The 14950-nt window shown below is 36.2% G+C and overlaps 1 protein-coding gene across 1 annotated transcript in view; it reads left to right on the plus strand.

Annotated features, from left to right (window-relative positions):
- Positions 1–14950, plus strand: part of LOC150100611 (protein FAN-like) — a 477112-nt gene that overhangs the window by 106020 nt on the left and 356142 nt on the right. Inside the window, exon 8 of the mRNA XM_090401841.1 lies at positions 6080–6132. Within this exon, the coding sequence (XP_090257967.1) occupies positions 6080–6132 (53 nt within the window). The remainder of the gene's footprint in view (positions 1–6079; positions 6133–14950) is intronic.

Raw genomic sequence — 14950 nt, forward strand, 5'->3', positions numbered from 1 at the left:
AAACCTTAGTTTCAAAAAATTCATGCACTAATATATTATTATTATTATGTGACACCATCACATAATAATATGTGATGGTGTCACATATGCAAGTTTGCAAGGAGTCCAAAGACTCATCGAGGGAGGACACCTACTCTACAGCTCTCTGTCTCCACTACTCAGTCCACTAACTACAACGAACCACAACTACACCAACACCATCTACTGCAAACCACTAGTATTTCCACAGACAATCACCAACATCCATGCCCATAGTAGGATTCAGCCTTTTGGCTGAAGAGCAGATACACTATCTGTTCGGCCAACCACGCTGGCAAACAATGGATGAGCAAAGGAACAATATACAGAGCCTGTCAAAAAAAATTTATACACACTTTAACAGATGTCATCTGTGGACTTTTTTATAAGTTGGATCGATTTATGGTAGCAATGTGTAGTATGATGTTCTCTCAAAAGATGTCGTTACTCACATGAATACTAGCATCAACATGTGACCAGTAGGACAGTCGAACAAAATGGTCGAGGCACGATTGTCATTCGAGGAACGCAAGACCATTTTAAATTGGTATTTCAAATTTGAGAATGTTGTTGAAGTTCAATGATAATGGAGACATGAGTTTGCAACACGACCTCCAACACGCCTGATAACTGCACAAGTATTCGTGATGAGTTTGAGACCAATGGTACCGTGTGTGATGTGCAGAAGGGGAAGATCCAGGAGGCTTCAGACAGCAACAAGTCCTGCTTCCTTGGCTATAGTGTTGAAACAGTTCGCATGCTCGCCACAGAAGTCTACCACACAATGCGCATGTGAGACAGGAGTTAGCAGTGTAAGCATATGACACATTCTTAAAGCAGCAAAATGGAAAGTTTACATCCCAAGATTATTACATGCAGTGATTGAAGATGATCCTGATCGAAGAATGCAGTATTGTGAGTGGTTTCAACACATGGTAGATGAGGATGAGGAGTTTGTGAGGAAGATGGTTTGGTCTGATGAAGATCTCTCTCTTCTTCGGATCTCCTCATGTTTGAGGACTCATGACCTTCCTGATGATGCTTTGCCATTTCTTTCTCTTCTGTGCTTCTCTTATTGCTTGTTCTAAGTCCAGTGATTCTTGATATTTGGTCAATCCACCTGTTAGGGGATTTTCCTCTTTTTCTTTTCCCACATGGTTTACTCTGGATGATAACATTTTCCAGGCAGTTGCCTTCCCTTCTACATATGTTCCAAAATATTGCAGTATTCTCTTTTCAATTATGTTTATCAGTCTTGTGTGGATATTCAGTTCTTCTAGAATGCTTTTGTTTGTTCGCTTTTCTGTCCAAGACACTCTTAACAATCTTCTCCAGCACCAGAGCTCGTATGCCACAATTCGTCTTCTGTCATCTTTTGTCATAGTTCAAGACTCGGAAGCATAGAGAAAGATTGAAAAAACTAAGGTTTCTACAAGCTTAATTTTCCTCTTTTTGGAGATGTGCCTGTCTTTCCAGATCTTGGTTAAATCAGTCATTGCTTTCTTAGTTAATGCTATTCTTCTTCTTATCTCTTTTTTACATTCACCTTTTTTTGTTATTATCACTCCAAGGTAGTTGAAATGGTCAACAATTTCAATTCCTTCTATATCTATCTCTTCTGCATTGTGTAAAATCATTATTTTGGTTTTATCTTGATTTATTCATAAACCGTGGCTTAGGCTTTCCCATTCTAGTTGATTTAGGATGGATTTTAATTCCTGTTCCTTGTTGCTATTATCACTGTATCATTTGCATAATGTAGGTTAGTAATTGTTCGGTCACCTAATTTAATGCCTCCATTCCACTTTTCTAGAGATCTTTTCATTATAGTTTCGTTGTAAAGGTTGAATAGTAATGGTGAGGGTATGCATCCTTGTCTTGATCCTTTTCGAATTGGAATGCAGGGGACAGTGAGTTTTCAATTCTTACTGTTGCTTGATTGACTTGATATAAGTTCTTTATGAGAGTTATTAGATGGTTTGGTATTCCTGATTCTTGCATGATATCCCATAAGATATCTCACCTCATGCAGTCAAAGACCTTGGAGTAATCTATAAAGAATAGATAAAGGCATTAGTTGAAATCCCTTGCTTTTTCAATTATTTGTCTGATGTTAGATATGTGATCTCTAGTCCCTCGACCTTTTCTGAATCCTGCTTGTTCTTCTGAGATCTGATGGTCTATAAAACTTTGTAATCTCTCCTTAATAATGTGTAGTAAAAGGACAATGGTGCAGTAGTTTTCACAGTTGTTGTGATTGCCTTTTTTGTGGATTGGGATAATGGTGGAATTGGTCCAGTTATTCGGCCATCTTCCAGATTTTGTTGCATAAATCATGTATCCAGTTGACTGCATTCTCTCCAAGGTTTTTCAACATTTCAGCTGGTATTGAATCAGGACCTGGGCTTTGTTTATCCTTAATTTTTTGATTCCTTGTTCTACTTCAATTTTGAGGATCTCCGATTCTGTTTCCATGTTTTCCATAGCTCCTTCGTATTCTTGTTAAATAACTGGGTCCTTGTAAAGCTCTGTGCAATACTCTTTCCATCTTCTGGCTATGTTATTAATGTCATTTAAGATCTTGCTGTTTTCCTCTGCAATTATATTAAGTTTTGGTTTGAATTTTTTAGTTATATCCCTAACCTTCTTGAATAAATCTGTTGTTTCCTTAGAGTTGGAGTGTTCAATCTGTTATTTTAATTTGTTTCCTTTTTTCAATTAGTTCTAGGGTTTCTTTTGTAATCCATGGACTACCATTCTTCTTTTTTATTGGGATGTTTTTGGCTGCAGATTTTGCAATGGTTTGTTTTAGGTGTGTCCAATATGATTCACTGCTTTGTTCCTGAGGTCTGCTTTTTTGTTTCTTGAGCTCTGATTCAATGTCCATTAAATTTGTAGTCCATTTGTGAAAAGTCATATCTTTTGAAAATTGCTGTTATTCTTGTTTGCTTTCAGATGGATCTTTAAATTAGAGATTAGTAATTGGTCTGATCCACAATCTGCACCCGCCAAGTCATTTGATTCTTACGTCGATTCCCCGGAGCTACCCATGTGTATAATCTCCTCTTGTCCTGTTTGTACATAGTGTTAGTGATTCCTAATTCCCTTTCAATGCAGAACTCCAATAGTTTTTCGCCTTATTCGTTTCTAATTCCCAGTCCATATTTTCCAATGATTCCATATAAGTGATCATCATGTGCATTGAAGTCTCCTAGAACTATTTGAATATCCTTTCTTGGTATTGTATCCACAGAAAATCCACAGAAAATCTGGGTGTTCATGTGGACAAGGCAATCAATTTACCAGGCTCAATGTCTGGTGCAGATTGTTATCTAGGGGTTTAATAGGACCATTCTTCTTTGAAGGTACTGTTACTGGTCAAGTGTACCTAGACATGCTATGTACATCCATTTTACCTGTCATTCATGCACTTTATGGGAATGGTCTTTCAACAAGATGGCACACTACCACCGAGACGTGAGAGCTTACCTCGATGAGAGTTTGCAAGGACAATGGATAGGACGAAGAGGTGCAGTTGAGTTCCCCCCCCCCCCCCCAAATGTTCTCCTGATTTAACACCCTTGGACTTCTACTTATGGGGAACTCTGAAGGGTGTAATGTATCGTAGAAAACCTGCTACACTGGTGGCCCTCTGGAAATAAATTGAAATGGTATGCTCAGCAATCCCAGTGGACACCTTGGCCAACATTTCCCAAGCAGTAGTTTGCCATAATAATAAGTGTCTGGACGCTAATGGTAACCACTTTGAGCACCTCATGTAATTATAGAAGTGAAAGGTAACTTGTATTCATCCCTTGATGTCTGTATAAATTTAATATTACAATTTTTATACAGGTGCTGAAGTGTGTATCCATTTTTTTTACGGATTCTATATATATATATTGTTCTTTTGCTCATCCATTACCTCTTCTCCATTGGCTGTTAAATCCAATTTCATATACATACACAAAATTGAATATGAGTTTGTTACTCTCTCCAATCACTTACATTCACCACTGTGAACAAGAATCACTTGATTTTAAAATACTTTAAGTAGGACTTATGATTTCAATTTTTGATAAAATGCCTTTCACATGGTATATCAAAATTTGCTGTCATTGCTCAAAATCTCTCAGAAAACAAGCATTTGATACTGATACCACACTAAAACATGGAAAAAATATACCAGTAATCAACAAAAATCCCACCACTGAAATATCATTACACATAATACAATCAAAGCACATCCCTGAAATTGATAAATTACCATAATTGATTTCCATGGTACTGTAACCAAATTATATTGTTCCCAATCTCTAGCAATATAATCCAGGATGTTATAAACAAAAACAATCATATCTAATTTTACCCTCTTGGCAGTTAAACATGATAAATTACTTCAATTAATCTTAAACCACCCAAACTTCCCATTACTCTCAAACCGACCAAACTCCTCTTAATCTTAAAGAAACACTTAATCTTAACCATGTGATGGCTCATGGTCAGTTTTGCACTTTATCATCTGGCAATCATTTTCACAAAACAGCCAGTACTATTATTATGCTGCTGGTCCTGTATATAACTAGTTATTGGTTTTGAGTTTTGAGTTTTTAAAATTTCTAGTTTTCAAAACTTTCCTTTCAAAATCTATAGTCCATTTGATTCATTATTTTCCTTGTTTTCTGGTCTTATTTATACACCATCAACAGCATTCTCTTCTTCATGTTCTTAGCCAAATCAAGTTTGGCTCCAAATATTTTGTCATCCTCACCTTCCAAAAATATTCAACCAGGTATATCTTTTAAATTGCTCTTCAGTATTAATTACAATTCTATATTCTATATTAGTCTTTTAACTTGGCCTTTGGTTGGATATATGGGGTAGTTCCATTACCTACTAAAATTTTCTATTTTTCTATTAAGATTACATTTTATATAGTAATAATAATTCTTATATAGTTATTTCAATGATTATATACATGGTAAGATATCAATAATAGTTATATAGAAAGAATATACACTGCTTGGAAAGAAGTCAGTGGACACCTCTGGGGCATCATTCCATGTAACAAGTTATTTGTTTATAGCTAGTATAAATTGGAGGAATATGATGTGACTGTAGGGTGCTATGAAGGATAATATACAAGTAAAAACTACCATTTGTCAGCTGACATGTTGAATCCAGGCATCAACGGAAACAGGAATCTGCACAAAAACATTCAGAACTGCTCACAACATGGGTTTCTATGATATGACTGCAATATGCAAACCCCACATTACCCAAACCAACATCTATCATCATCTTCAGTAGTGCAAAGAATGTGTACAGTGGGATGCGGAAGCTTGGAAAGCTGTGTTATGTAGCAACAAATCATGCTACATCCTCTGCCGAGCAGATTGATGGGGGGGGGGGGGGGAATGCCCAGTAAACACCTATTACCAGAATGCATAACCCCAGTTACTATGAAATTTGGAGGTGGCAGTGTGATGGTGTGGTCCTGTTTTTCCTAGTTTGGCCTCAGACCTGTTTGTGGTGCCACGCACAGTGCAGTGCTTCCTACTTTGTTGCATTTCTACGGAACTGACTATTATCTCTTTCAGTAAGAGAATGAACCATGTCATAAGGCTGCTGCTGTGAATGTGTGGTTTGTGGACATGAACATCACCGCTTGACTTTCCTCCACAGAGCCCTGATCTCAACCCTATTGAACATCTGTGGGATGAACTGGAGCATCGGGTGAGGTCAAGCGACATCTGCCCCACAACTATCCAGGACCTCATTACATGCATATAGGAAGAATGGTACAAAATTCCCATTGATCGCTATCATATGCTTGTGGAAACTATGTCCCATATGCTACACTCATTGCATCGAAAGGAGCTCCTACATCTTATTAAGGTGGGTGCCTTGGCTGTTTGTTCCTCACACTATGGTGTCCATTGACTTCTTTCCCTACCGTGTATTAACATACTGTGATTATTTTATAGATTTTTTCCCTCCTCCCTTTCAGTTAGAATATTTAATTATAATTTTTTTTTTTTAATTTTCTTTTTCTCTTCAGGTCGCTACCATTGTACTATCAAGACAGTCTCGAGTTAATTTTGATACACGATGGTAAGAATTTATTTATGTCATATTAATGATTAAAAAACTAGCTGCATTATAATTTATATACAGTCAGTTCTATATTATAAATTATATAGTCATTTCAACATATTAATTTTCCTGTAGGAAAACTTATATGTTGACTATATTTACTATTGATGATTTTCTCTCACTAGGGTGGCATTTGTACCTACCTTCATAAGATCTGTTGTTTCATACCAGAATCCTCTGTATATGATCCCACTGGATTAATGTAACTATCCCCATTCTGTGATAATTTGTTGTATTTACTACTCTACAAATTTTGCAAATCATTCTAACCAGTTTAGCTTCTTATTCCCGAATGCCTACAACTTGAATGCCTGAATGCCTACAACTTCAGCTGAATTCCTTTCTCCAATTCCACTGAACAAGCTGAAAGAGATAAAGTATTTGGCATGAGCAACAATCTGATGCAAATCATCCATCTATCAACCTGAATATCTGATAACTGTCTCCATTCTTCCAATACCCTATGATTTTTTTCTTAACCAGTTCTTTCACGTATACTATAGAGAGATCACTTTTCTCATTAACTTAGATCATAATGTTGTACAAGTTTCCACATTCATGGCATGCCAGTCCCTCAGCCACTTCAGTTCTCATTACCTTTGACATTACAAATATGCCAAGGAGTCATCCTGAAGGATTTCTGCTCTTCCTTTCCAAAATGAGTCTACTGCTTCCACTCACCTAATCCATATACCTTCTCTGAGTGAATTACAGAAATTATTCTCACTGACATAAGGCCTTTGTTTAAATATGAGATTTTTATTATTTAATTTCTGCTAAGAGAAGGTCTCTGTTCGACTGCACCGCTTGTTTAGATAGGATCATCATCATCATCATCATCAAATTCCTGCCATGTACCCTCAAGGGGTGTACAGGATATGATGTCGTGACGTTCTATTTTCATGTTGTGTTCTAATCTGCCATCTTGTTTCAAGTCACTCTTATTAATAAAACAACTAGTTGCAAATTGATCACCGATCCAAAAGTAGGGAAATTTATAATTATACTGCGCCACCCTATTTTTAGATTAGTCTATATAAAATAGTAGGATCGTCTTCTTCTGCAGCTTCTCCCACTCAAGTGGGGTCACTGTTTCTTATGAGTCTCCTCCACAACTTCCTGTCTTGGGCTGTCACCACATCCAAGTTCTTCATCTTCAAGTCCTCTTCTACCAGCTCCCTCCATCTCTTCTTTGGCCGCCCAAAGAAGAGATGGAAGGAGGGAGCTTTTTTTATTTTTTTATTTTTTTTATATAAAATAGTAGGATCAATTCTTAATTAAGTTAGCAGTCTTCTCATTAGGCCGAATTATTTACTATTCTACTTGGGGCACCCGCAAGATTCGAATTTTTTATGAACGGTGCAATAAAAGGGAATTCAGGCAAACACAATATTTAGATTAATAAAATAAAACATTTAATATATGATATATAACAAATACAAGAATTCTACTTTTAAATGAAACCATACAAATAACTTAATACATCTTGCTAAGTCACTCATTCCAGATCAATGTTCCAAACTTTAACATACAATTCACAGCTTCAAAATTACAAGCTTTCTTAACTCAAGTTAATAAAACGAAACTTCTTATTTAATCAGTCTCCACATATCTATCAGTTGTACTTAATGTTTAAATTCACAGCAGGCACTAATCAAGGTAGACAATATTCCAAGCAATCTTATTTCGGACCTTGAACTTCGAAGATACATTATAGTTAATGTTAGAATAAACAAACATGTATGACTACTCTTACCAGATACAATCTTCAATACATCAATTAATTGTGAGCACACTTATGAATTAACTTATTTACGTTAGCGGAACACATTAATAAAATTTCTCCAACGCTTTAACTGAACTACTGTTAATCGCGCTTCACTACTCTAAACAACGGCAATAAGGTACTGATATCTTTCCTTGTTTACTTTTCTCCAACTAGTTAAATTCACTATAATTCTTCTCAGGGCAACATAGAATTAAGACGTAATCCTAGACAAACTGGAACTAATCAGAATTTCCCATTGAATGTCCAGTTCTTTATTTATCCGATTACGACATCAATTTTCCTCTACAACAACAGCTGATTTCACTTGCAGCTGAGTATATGATTCACTACGTTTTTGCTCACTTCAAAACACTATTCTCATGAATTTCTGCCCTAAAGAATTTACAATTTTCTTTCACATCCTTGCTTATATCCTACTTTCCTTCAGGCTCCGCAAAACTCTCCCCTTTTCTTTCTATAAAATTCTTATTGCCTCCCTTTCTCCTTTCTGGTTCCAAGGTCACGCACTCTTCGACTCGTGCTTGTTTATATCATGCGTCTCCATGACAACGCATGAACGTAAACATTTCGCTAATGTAATAAAACGCTCTACTCTTACATAAGTGATTGCATAACATTAAATTTTCACAAATAAGAATAAACAGAATATTTGAGCTACTTAATCAGCTCTTTCATTACGTATACAATTATTTATAATACACTTTTCGTTATTTACATATATATTTTAGTTATCATAAATTTCTACACATATTATTATTTAATAAATTAATAGTAGGTTAAGTTTAGAATAAATATTTAAATAGTAATTCTTAAGGAACAATAAATAATCTTTATACAAATTATGATTAATACATAATAAGCAATGTTAAATGTGAATGAAAAAATAAATAAATTACACAACATAGTTTCATTCACAATTTAACAATGACAGTACTACATGAAAAAATTACATCATTACTAACTTCCTATCTACAATTTTCCTCCAAATCAGTCTGTTACTTGTCAAGACTTCAACATTATCAGATCTTATATTTCTATCGTCTAAGGCATTTTGTACCGTTTCAATCCACCTATATCTTGGTCTTCCTCTGGGTCGTTTTCCTGCCAACCTGGCAGAGAACACTTGTTTTGCTAATCTTTCCTCTCCCATTCTATTTAAATGACCATACCACCTGAGATTAGCTCTGCTAACGCATTCCTGGATGCTGACAATGTCAAGTTCTTTCCTAATATCCTCATTTTTAATATGATATTGCCATTGATGCCATCTGTTCATGCCTCGAATCTTTCTCAGGACTCTTATATATACGGTCTCTAGTCTTTGGTCAAGTGTTTTACTTCTGACCCAGCTCTCAGATCCATAAGTTAAAACTGGTTTGAACACTGTCTTGTATACAGCTAATTTAGTGTTCTGACTAATTTCTCTCTTACTCCATATGAATTTATTCAATTGACTTCCCACCATACCAGCTTTGCTGATTCTGTTGTCTATTTCTATATTTAATTTACCATCTTCAGTAAAAATCGTGCCTAAGTAGCTGAAATGTTTTACTTGTTCCACAGGTTCTCCATTCACAACACAGTTGACATTTTCAATGATTCTGCCTATTTTCATTGTCTTTGTCTTTTTATTGCTGACCTTCATACCATATCTATTACAACAGCTATTCAATTTAGTCAGAGAATCTTGCAGACTTGTAGCAGATTTATTTAGAAGTATAACATCATCCACATAAAGAAAAGAGCTGACATTAACATCTCCAATTTCGATATCAGGTTTAATACCACTTTCCTTCATAATGTGATCCATATAGATAATGAATAATAGAGGGGATAATGTACATCCTTGTCTCACACCAGATTTAACATTAAACCATCTTCCTGTACTTCCTTCAATTCTAACTGCTGACTTACAACTCAGATAAAGACTAAGTATTGCTTGATATAATGCCCCATTGACACCATATAACTGCAGCGTATTGAATAGCTTCTCTCCTGGCACCTTGTCATATGCCTTTTCCAAATCGACAAAACTTAAATACAAATCTTAGTTATATTCCCAGGCTTTCTCGACTATTTGTCGTAAAGTGAAGATCTGATCCTGACAGCCTCTATTTGGCCTGAATCCAGCTTGTTCTTCACCAAGCGTTTCTTCCACAATTCTTCTCAACCGTTTCTTGAGTATAGTTGCATAGATCTTGCCAGGAACACTCAGTAGGGAAATACCTCTGTAATTCTCACATTCAGTTTTATTTCCCTTTTTATATATGGGTACTATGAGAGCTGTACTCCAATCATTGGGAATTCGTCCCTCTGTCCAGGCTTTCTGAACTATGCAATGCAGCCACTGTAAGACTTTTATACCACCATACTTCAACATTTCTGGTCGAATATCATCTACTCCTGCTGCCTTTCCATATTTCAAGCCTTTGATGGCTTTTTCTACTTCAAGTATGGATATGTATTCCTGACTGCATGCCTGGTCAGTGTTTTTTATCACTGTGCTGTCATCACTGCTTGTTTCATTTAGCAGTTTTTCAAAGTAATTACTCCATACTTCAAGGATATCTTTTTCTCCTGTTTTCATGTCACCTTTATCATCTCTAACTCCTTTTACAGCACTCTTTCCTTCATTCCTAAGCTTCTTCAACAACCTCCAGAATATTTTGCCACCTTCTTGGTATTTATTTTCTATATTCTTGCCAAAATCCTCCCATGACTTTTGTTTAGCTAGTTTTACACACTGTTTAGCTTTCTTACATTTGTCTCTGTTTTCTGTAAGAGTAAAAGCTGACTTATTTGCCAGGAACTTTTGATATGCTTTCTTCTTTTCCTTCACTGCCACTTTAACTTCCTATGTCCACCAGGGAGTTCTGATTTTTTTATCCTTGCACACAACCTCACCACATGCCTCTCTGGCAGAATCAATCAATGTTTTCTTCAGAGTTTGCCACTGAATCTCCAAGGCTTGATTCCTGTTCTCAAACTCTTTCATTTTTTTTCAATAATCTTTCTGTATTTTAGTCTACAGTTCACATCTGAGAGCTGCTCAACTTTTATTTGCTTTAAAACTTTCTTACATGTTATTCTTTTCAATATGAAATTCAATTTTATCCTGCTCAAGACTAAATAGTGATCACTTCCAATTTCAAATCCTCTGTACACTCTGGTGTCCTGCACCAGGGAGAAAACATCACTATCAACAATAACATAGTCAATGAGACTTTTCTTATTCCTAGCCTCTTCTCTCCATGTGAATTTGTGCACATTTTTATGTTGGAACATGGTGTTAGTAATAACCAGTCCATCTCCTGAGCAGAAATCCAACAGATATTTGCCATTATTATTAGCTTTGCTCTTTTCACCAAATTTTCCCAAAATATTTTTGTATGTCTCATAATCATTTCCTACTCTGCTATTTAGATCCCCAACAAGGACCAACTTTTCCTTTTTCATTGTGTCAGTTGCTTTTTCTAAAGCGTCAAAAAATTCCCCCACTTCTACCTTAGTAGAACCTTCTGTGGGACCATAGGCACAAATAAGTCTCACTGTCCAGTTCCCCATTCTCATATTTGCACACATTACTCTACTTGAGACTAACTGCCATTTAAGAAGATTAGCCTCGTATTTTGTGTTGAATACTATGGCTACTCCTTCTTTTCCTTGATTGTCATTGCCTGAATATAACATTTTGTATTTATTGCTCAGAAAGATCTCACCAGTTTTGGTCTTTTTTGTTTCAGTCACCCCTATTATGTCGATCTGGTACTTATCTAATTCCTCAGCTAGCTCCATTTCTTTGCCATTCAGGCTTCTTATGTTGATAGTACCGATCTTTAACTCTGGTGATGTTGAGTTGGGGTCTGTTTTCAGATTTGTTCCAGTAGCTGACTTTTCGCTGTTCGCCCTGGTTCCCTGGCGAAAACAACTGGGGCCTTGTTTAACCGGGCGATGCCCCAGCCGGCATGAAATTTTGTCATGTGGTACCATCATTTTTTATTTTGGTTTAACCAATAAGCATACAATTTGGTCGGCTAAATCCCAAATTTCCAGCCCATCCTCGTTCGTTCAGTATCAAAGTAGATACCCAACAGGGTGCACCACGAGAAGGTGAGGATTGGACATTAGGTCAGAAGCCCTGGTCAGTTCTCCGCATTCCTTTAAAGGCTATGTTGAGGTCTCCTCTCAGTTATACAACTTTGACCCTTAAGCACCCCTAGATAGGATAATATTATTAATTTTTATTCAATCTATCCTCAGTTTTATGAGATTTTCTCTATAACAATTATTTCTATTTCCGAGTGTATTTATATATGCACAAAGATTCACTCCGATTGGTGCAATGACTTTTTTATTGTTTCTTTCAGAATCCAAAAAAATCACTGACTCAAGACCAAAATACAAAAATTAGACATTTAATAAAACAAAAACAATATATATAGATACTCACACACTTCAAACAAAATTACATTAACTAATTACAAAATTATTTGGATCCAAGGCCTTTTAAAATAAACTTACACTTAAAAGATCACCCATTTTCTAACTCATTCAATTACTGATTTGTTTAGCATATACTTCATCACATCCACTAGACTAAACACTTTGTTTACACAATAACAAAATGTTCATAGCCAGTTTCTCTGTTAAGGTCCTTTTCCGAAGATATAAGACTCTCTTCTTCTTTTTCATAAGATCCTTTCTCATCACTCATGTAGCACACATTAATTCTTCCTGACTCAATTCTGGCTCCTTTTCCAGTAGAAATAACAGTTAGATCCAGCGTCCTTAAGACAGATGAAATTTTCCAATCAGCATTTCCTCGAACATTCCTTTAGAACGTCAATTGCAATATCTTCTTTTATTTACCAATACTTATTGACAGTCTTAACTCCTCCACTTTAAAAAAACTCGCAGTTCTATGAATCCCTTTTCGGAATCTACTATTAATATTCCAATCTGCATTTCCTCAAACATTCCTTTAGAACATCAATTGCAATATCTTCTTTTATTTACCAATACTTATTGACAGTCTCTCGCTTTAAAAACGCACAGTTCTACGATTCCTTTTTCGGAATATACTATTAATTTTCCTCAGACTGTCACATAAAAAAAAAAACTTAAATTTTTCCTCAGAACCCAAAAATCTGCTGGCTTGCGTTCTCTTTTTTCCCCGAACACTCTCTTGTTTTCTCTCTGTCAGCTGTCAATCACTCATCAAACTCCTCAGCGAGCATCCGCACTCCATGAAAGTGGCAAGCAAGAAGTTATGAGTTATGTATAATGGCTGACGTGTCATCTCTGTTAGTGTTTCGAGAATGTCTTCATAAAATACAACACTTAATATTTTAAACTACAATGAAATTTCTGAAAGTAACAAAACTATCCAAATCCAGTAAGTACATGAATTTTTTTTTTTAAATGCTTCACATTTCATTTTGACAAAATAACATCAATAACGGCACATCGCAAGTGCCCACAATGCGTTTTATGAAACCAAAACTAATAAACCTATTAACATAAACAATTTGTAAAAAATATTCAGAATTTTAAATTATGATTATTTTTACACCTTCATTACCCACTCCATCTAAAACTCTCACCAACTTTTCAAGCCATGATTTAACATTAGGCATACCAAGGCTGAACTTCAAGGAAAAAAATTAATCATTGGGGCAGATGGGATATGGTAATGATATCAGCATGTGTGCTAAGAGAATGTTCAGGCAATCTGGCTAGGGCCGTGACAAGTTTGTATATGAGTCTTAGCTCAGGAAAGATTCCCACAGGAATGGAAAGAATATATGATAATCCCATTGCGCAAGGGTGGTGTCAAGACTGATGTGTCTAACTATCAACCTATCCATGATGCCAAGAAATTATATGCGGCATCATGGCATCTTATATTCTTGGCATAATTTCCTAGTATCTTAGATGCCAAGAAATTATATTCTTGGTTTCATCCTTTATCCAAGTTGCATGTGTAGTCACTTCACGGCTGGGCTACTTGTATATAGAGGCTAATGATCACATCAGTTGCCTTAGTATTTCATAATGCAAAGCACATATACTTACAGACGTATAATGTTATGCATTATGGGAAGGACCACTACGACCAGTTTCGACCTTTATTGAGGTATCATCAGTGGGAGCCAATTTGACAATTGACAATTGACATTTATGTCTTTAGGGGTGAAGCAAGATGCTTTTCATATTCCCCGCTATCTGTTGTGGTTGCAGTGAAGGTAAAATTTATGAGCAGAATGCTCGCCCTGATTGGGCATGGAGATTATGCATCACTAAAGGAGGCCAATATAGCTTTTGGTCTTCTGTATTTGAATATGTCTGTTGGATCGTATGCTGTAGCTTGTTGAACCAAATCGTTGGGATGTGTGGACGTCTTTAGGAAAAACTTGGTGGCTAAGGATCGTAGAAAAGAGAAGATATAGGGAATATTTGTGTCTCTGTGGAGTTGAGTGTTTCTAACATACCATGGGGCATTCAAAATCATTCTCAGGCACTTGTTCTGCACTCGCTGTATTTTGATGATGTTAGCATTAGAGGTGTGGCTCCAGGCCGGAGAGGCATAGGTGATTATAGGACGAATCGTCAACTGGTATAGCTGCAATTTGATTCTGTTGCTGAGCTTGCTATTTCTATTAATTAGCGGATAGATCTGTGCTATGGCTTTAGATGCCTTTGTGCATGCAGACTTGGTGTGTTGATTGAAAGATAGCTTTTTGTCGAGAATTACACCCAGGTAATTTGCTTCTGACTGCCAGGGAATTTTAATATTGAATAGTAACAAATCTCCTACAGGAGACATTGGCCTTTTTGAGAAAAGAACGGCTGAGCTTTTCTGGGGGTTGACTTCCAATCTCCATTTAGAGAACCAACCCTCCAGCTTTAGAATGTTTTCTTGAAGCTTTCTGGTAATGAAATGGGGTCTGAGAGATCTGGTTAGTATTGCCGTATCGTCTGCATATA

The sequence above is a fragment of the Typopeltis vanoorti genome, chromosome 12 (assembly GCF_054136105.1).
Source record: "Typopeltis vanoorti isolate ZY-2024b chromosome 12, IOZ_Tvanoo_1.0, whole genome shotgun sequence".
Taxonomy (NCBI): Eukaryota; Metazoa; Arthropoda; class Arachnida; order Uropygi; family Thelyphonidae; genus Typopeltis; species Typopeltis vanoorti.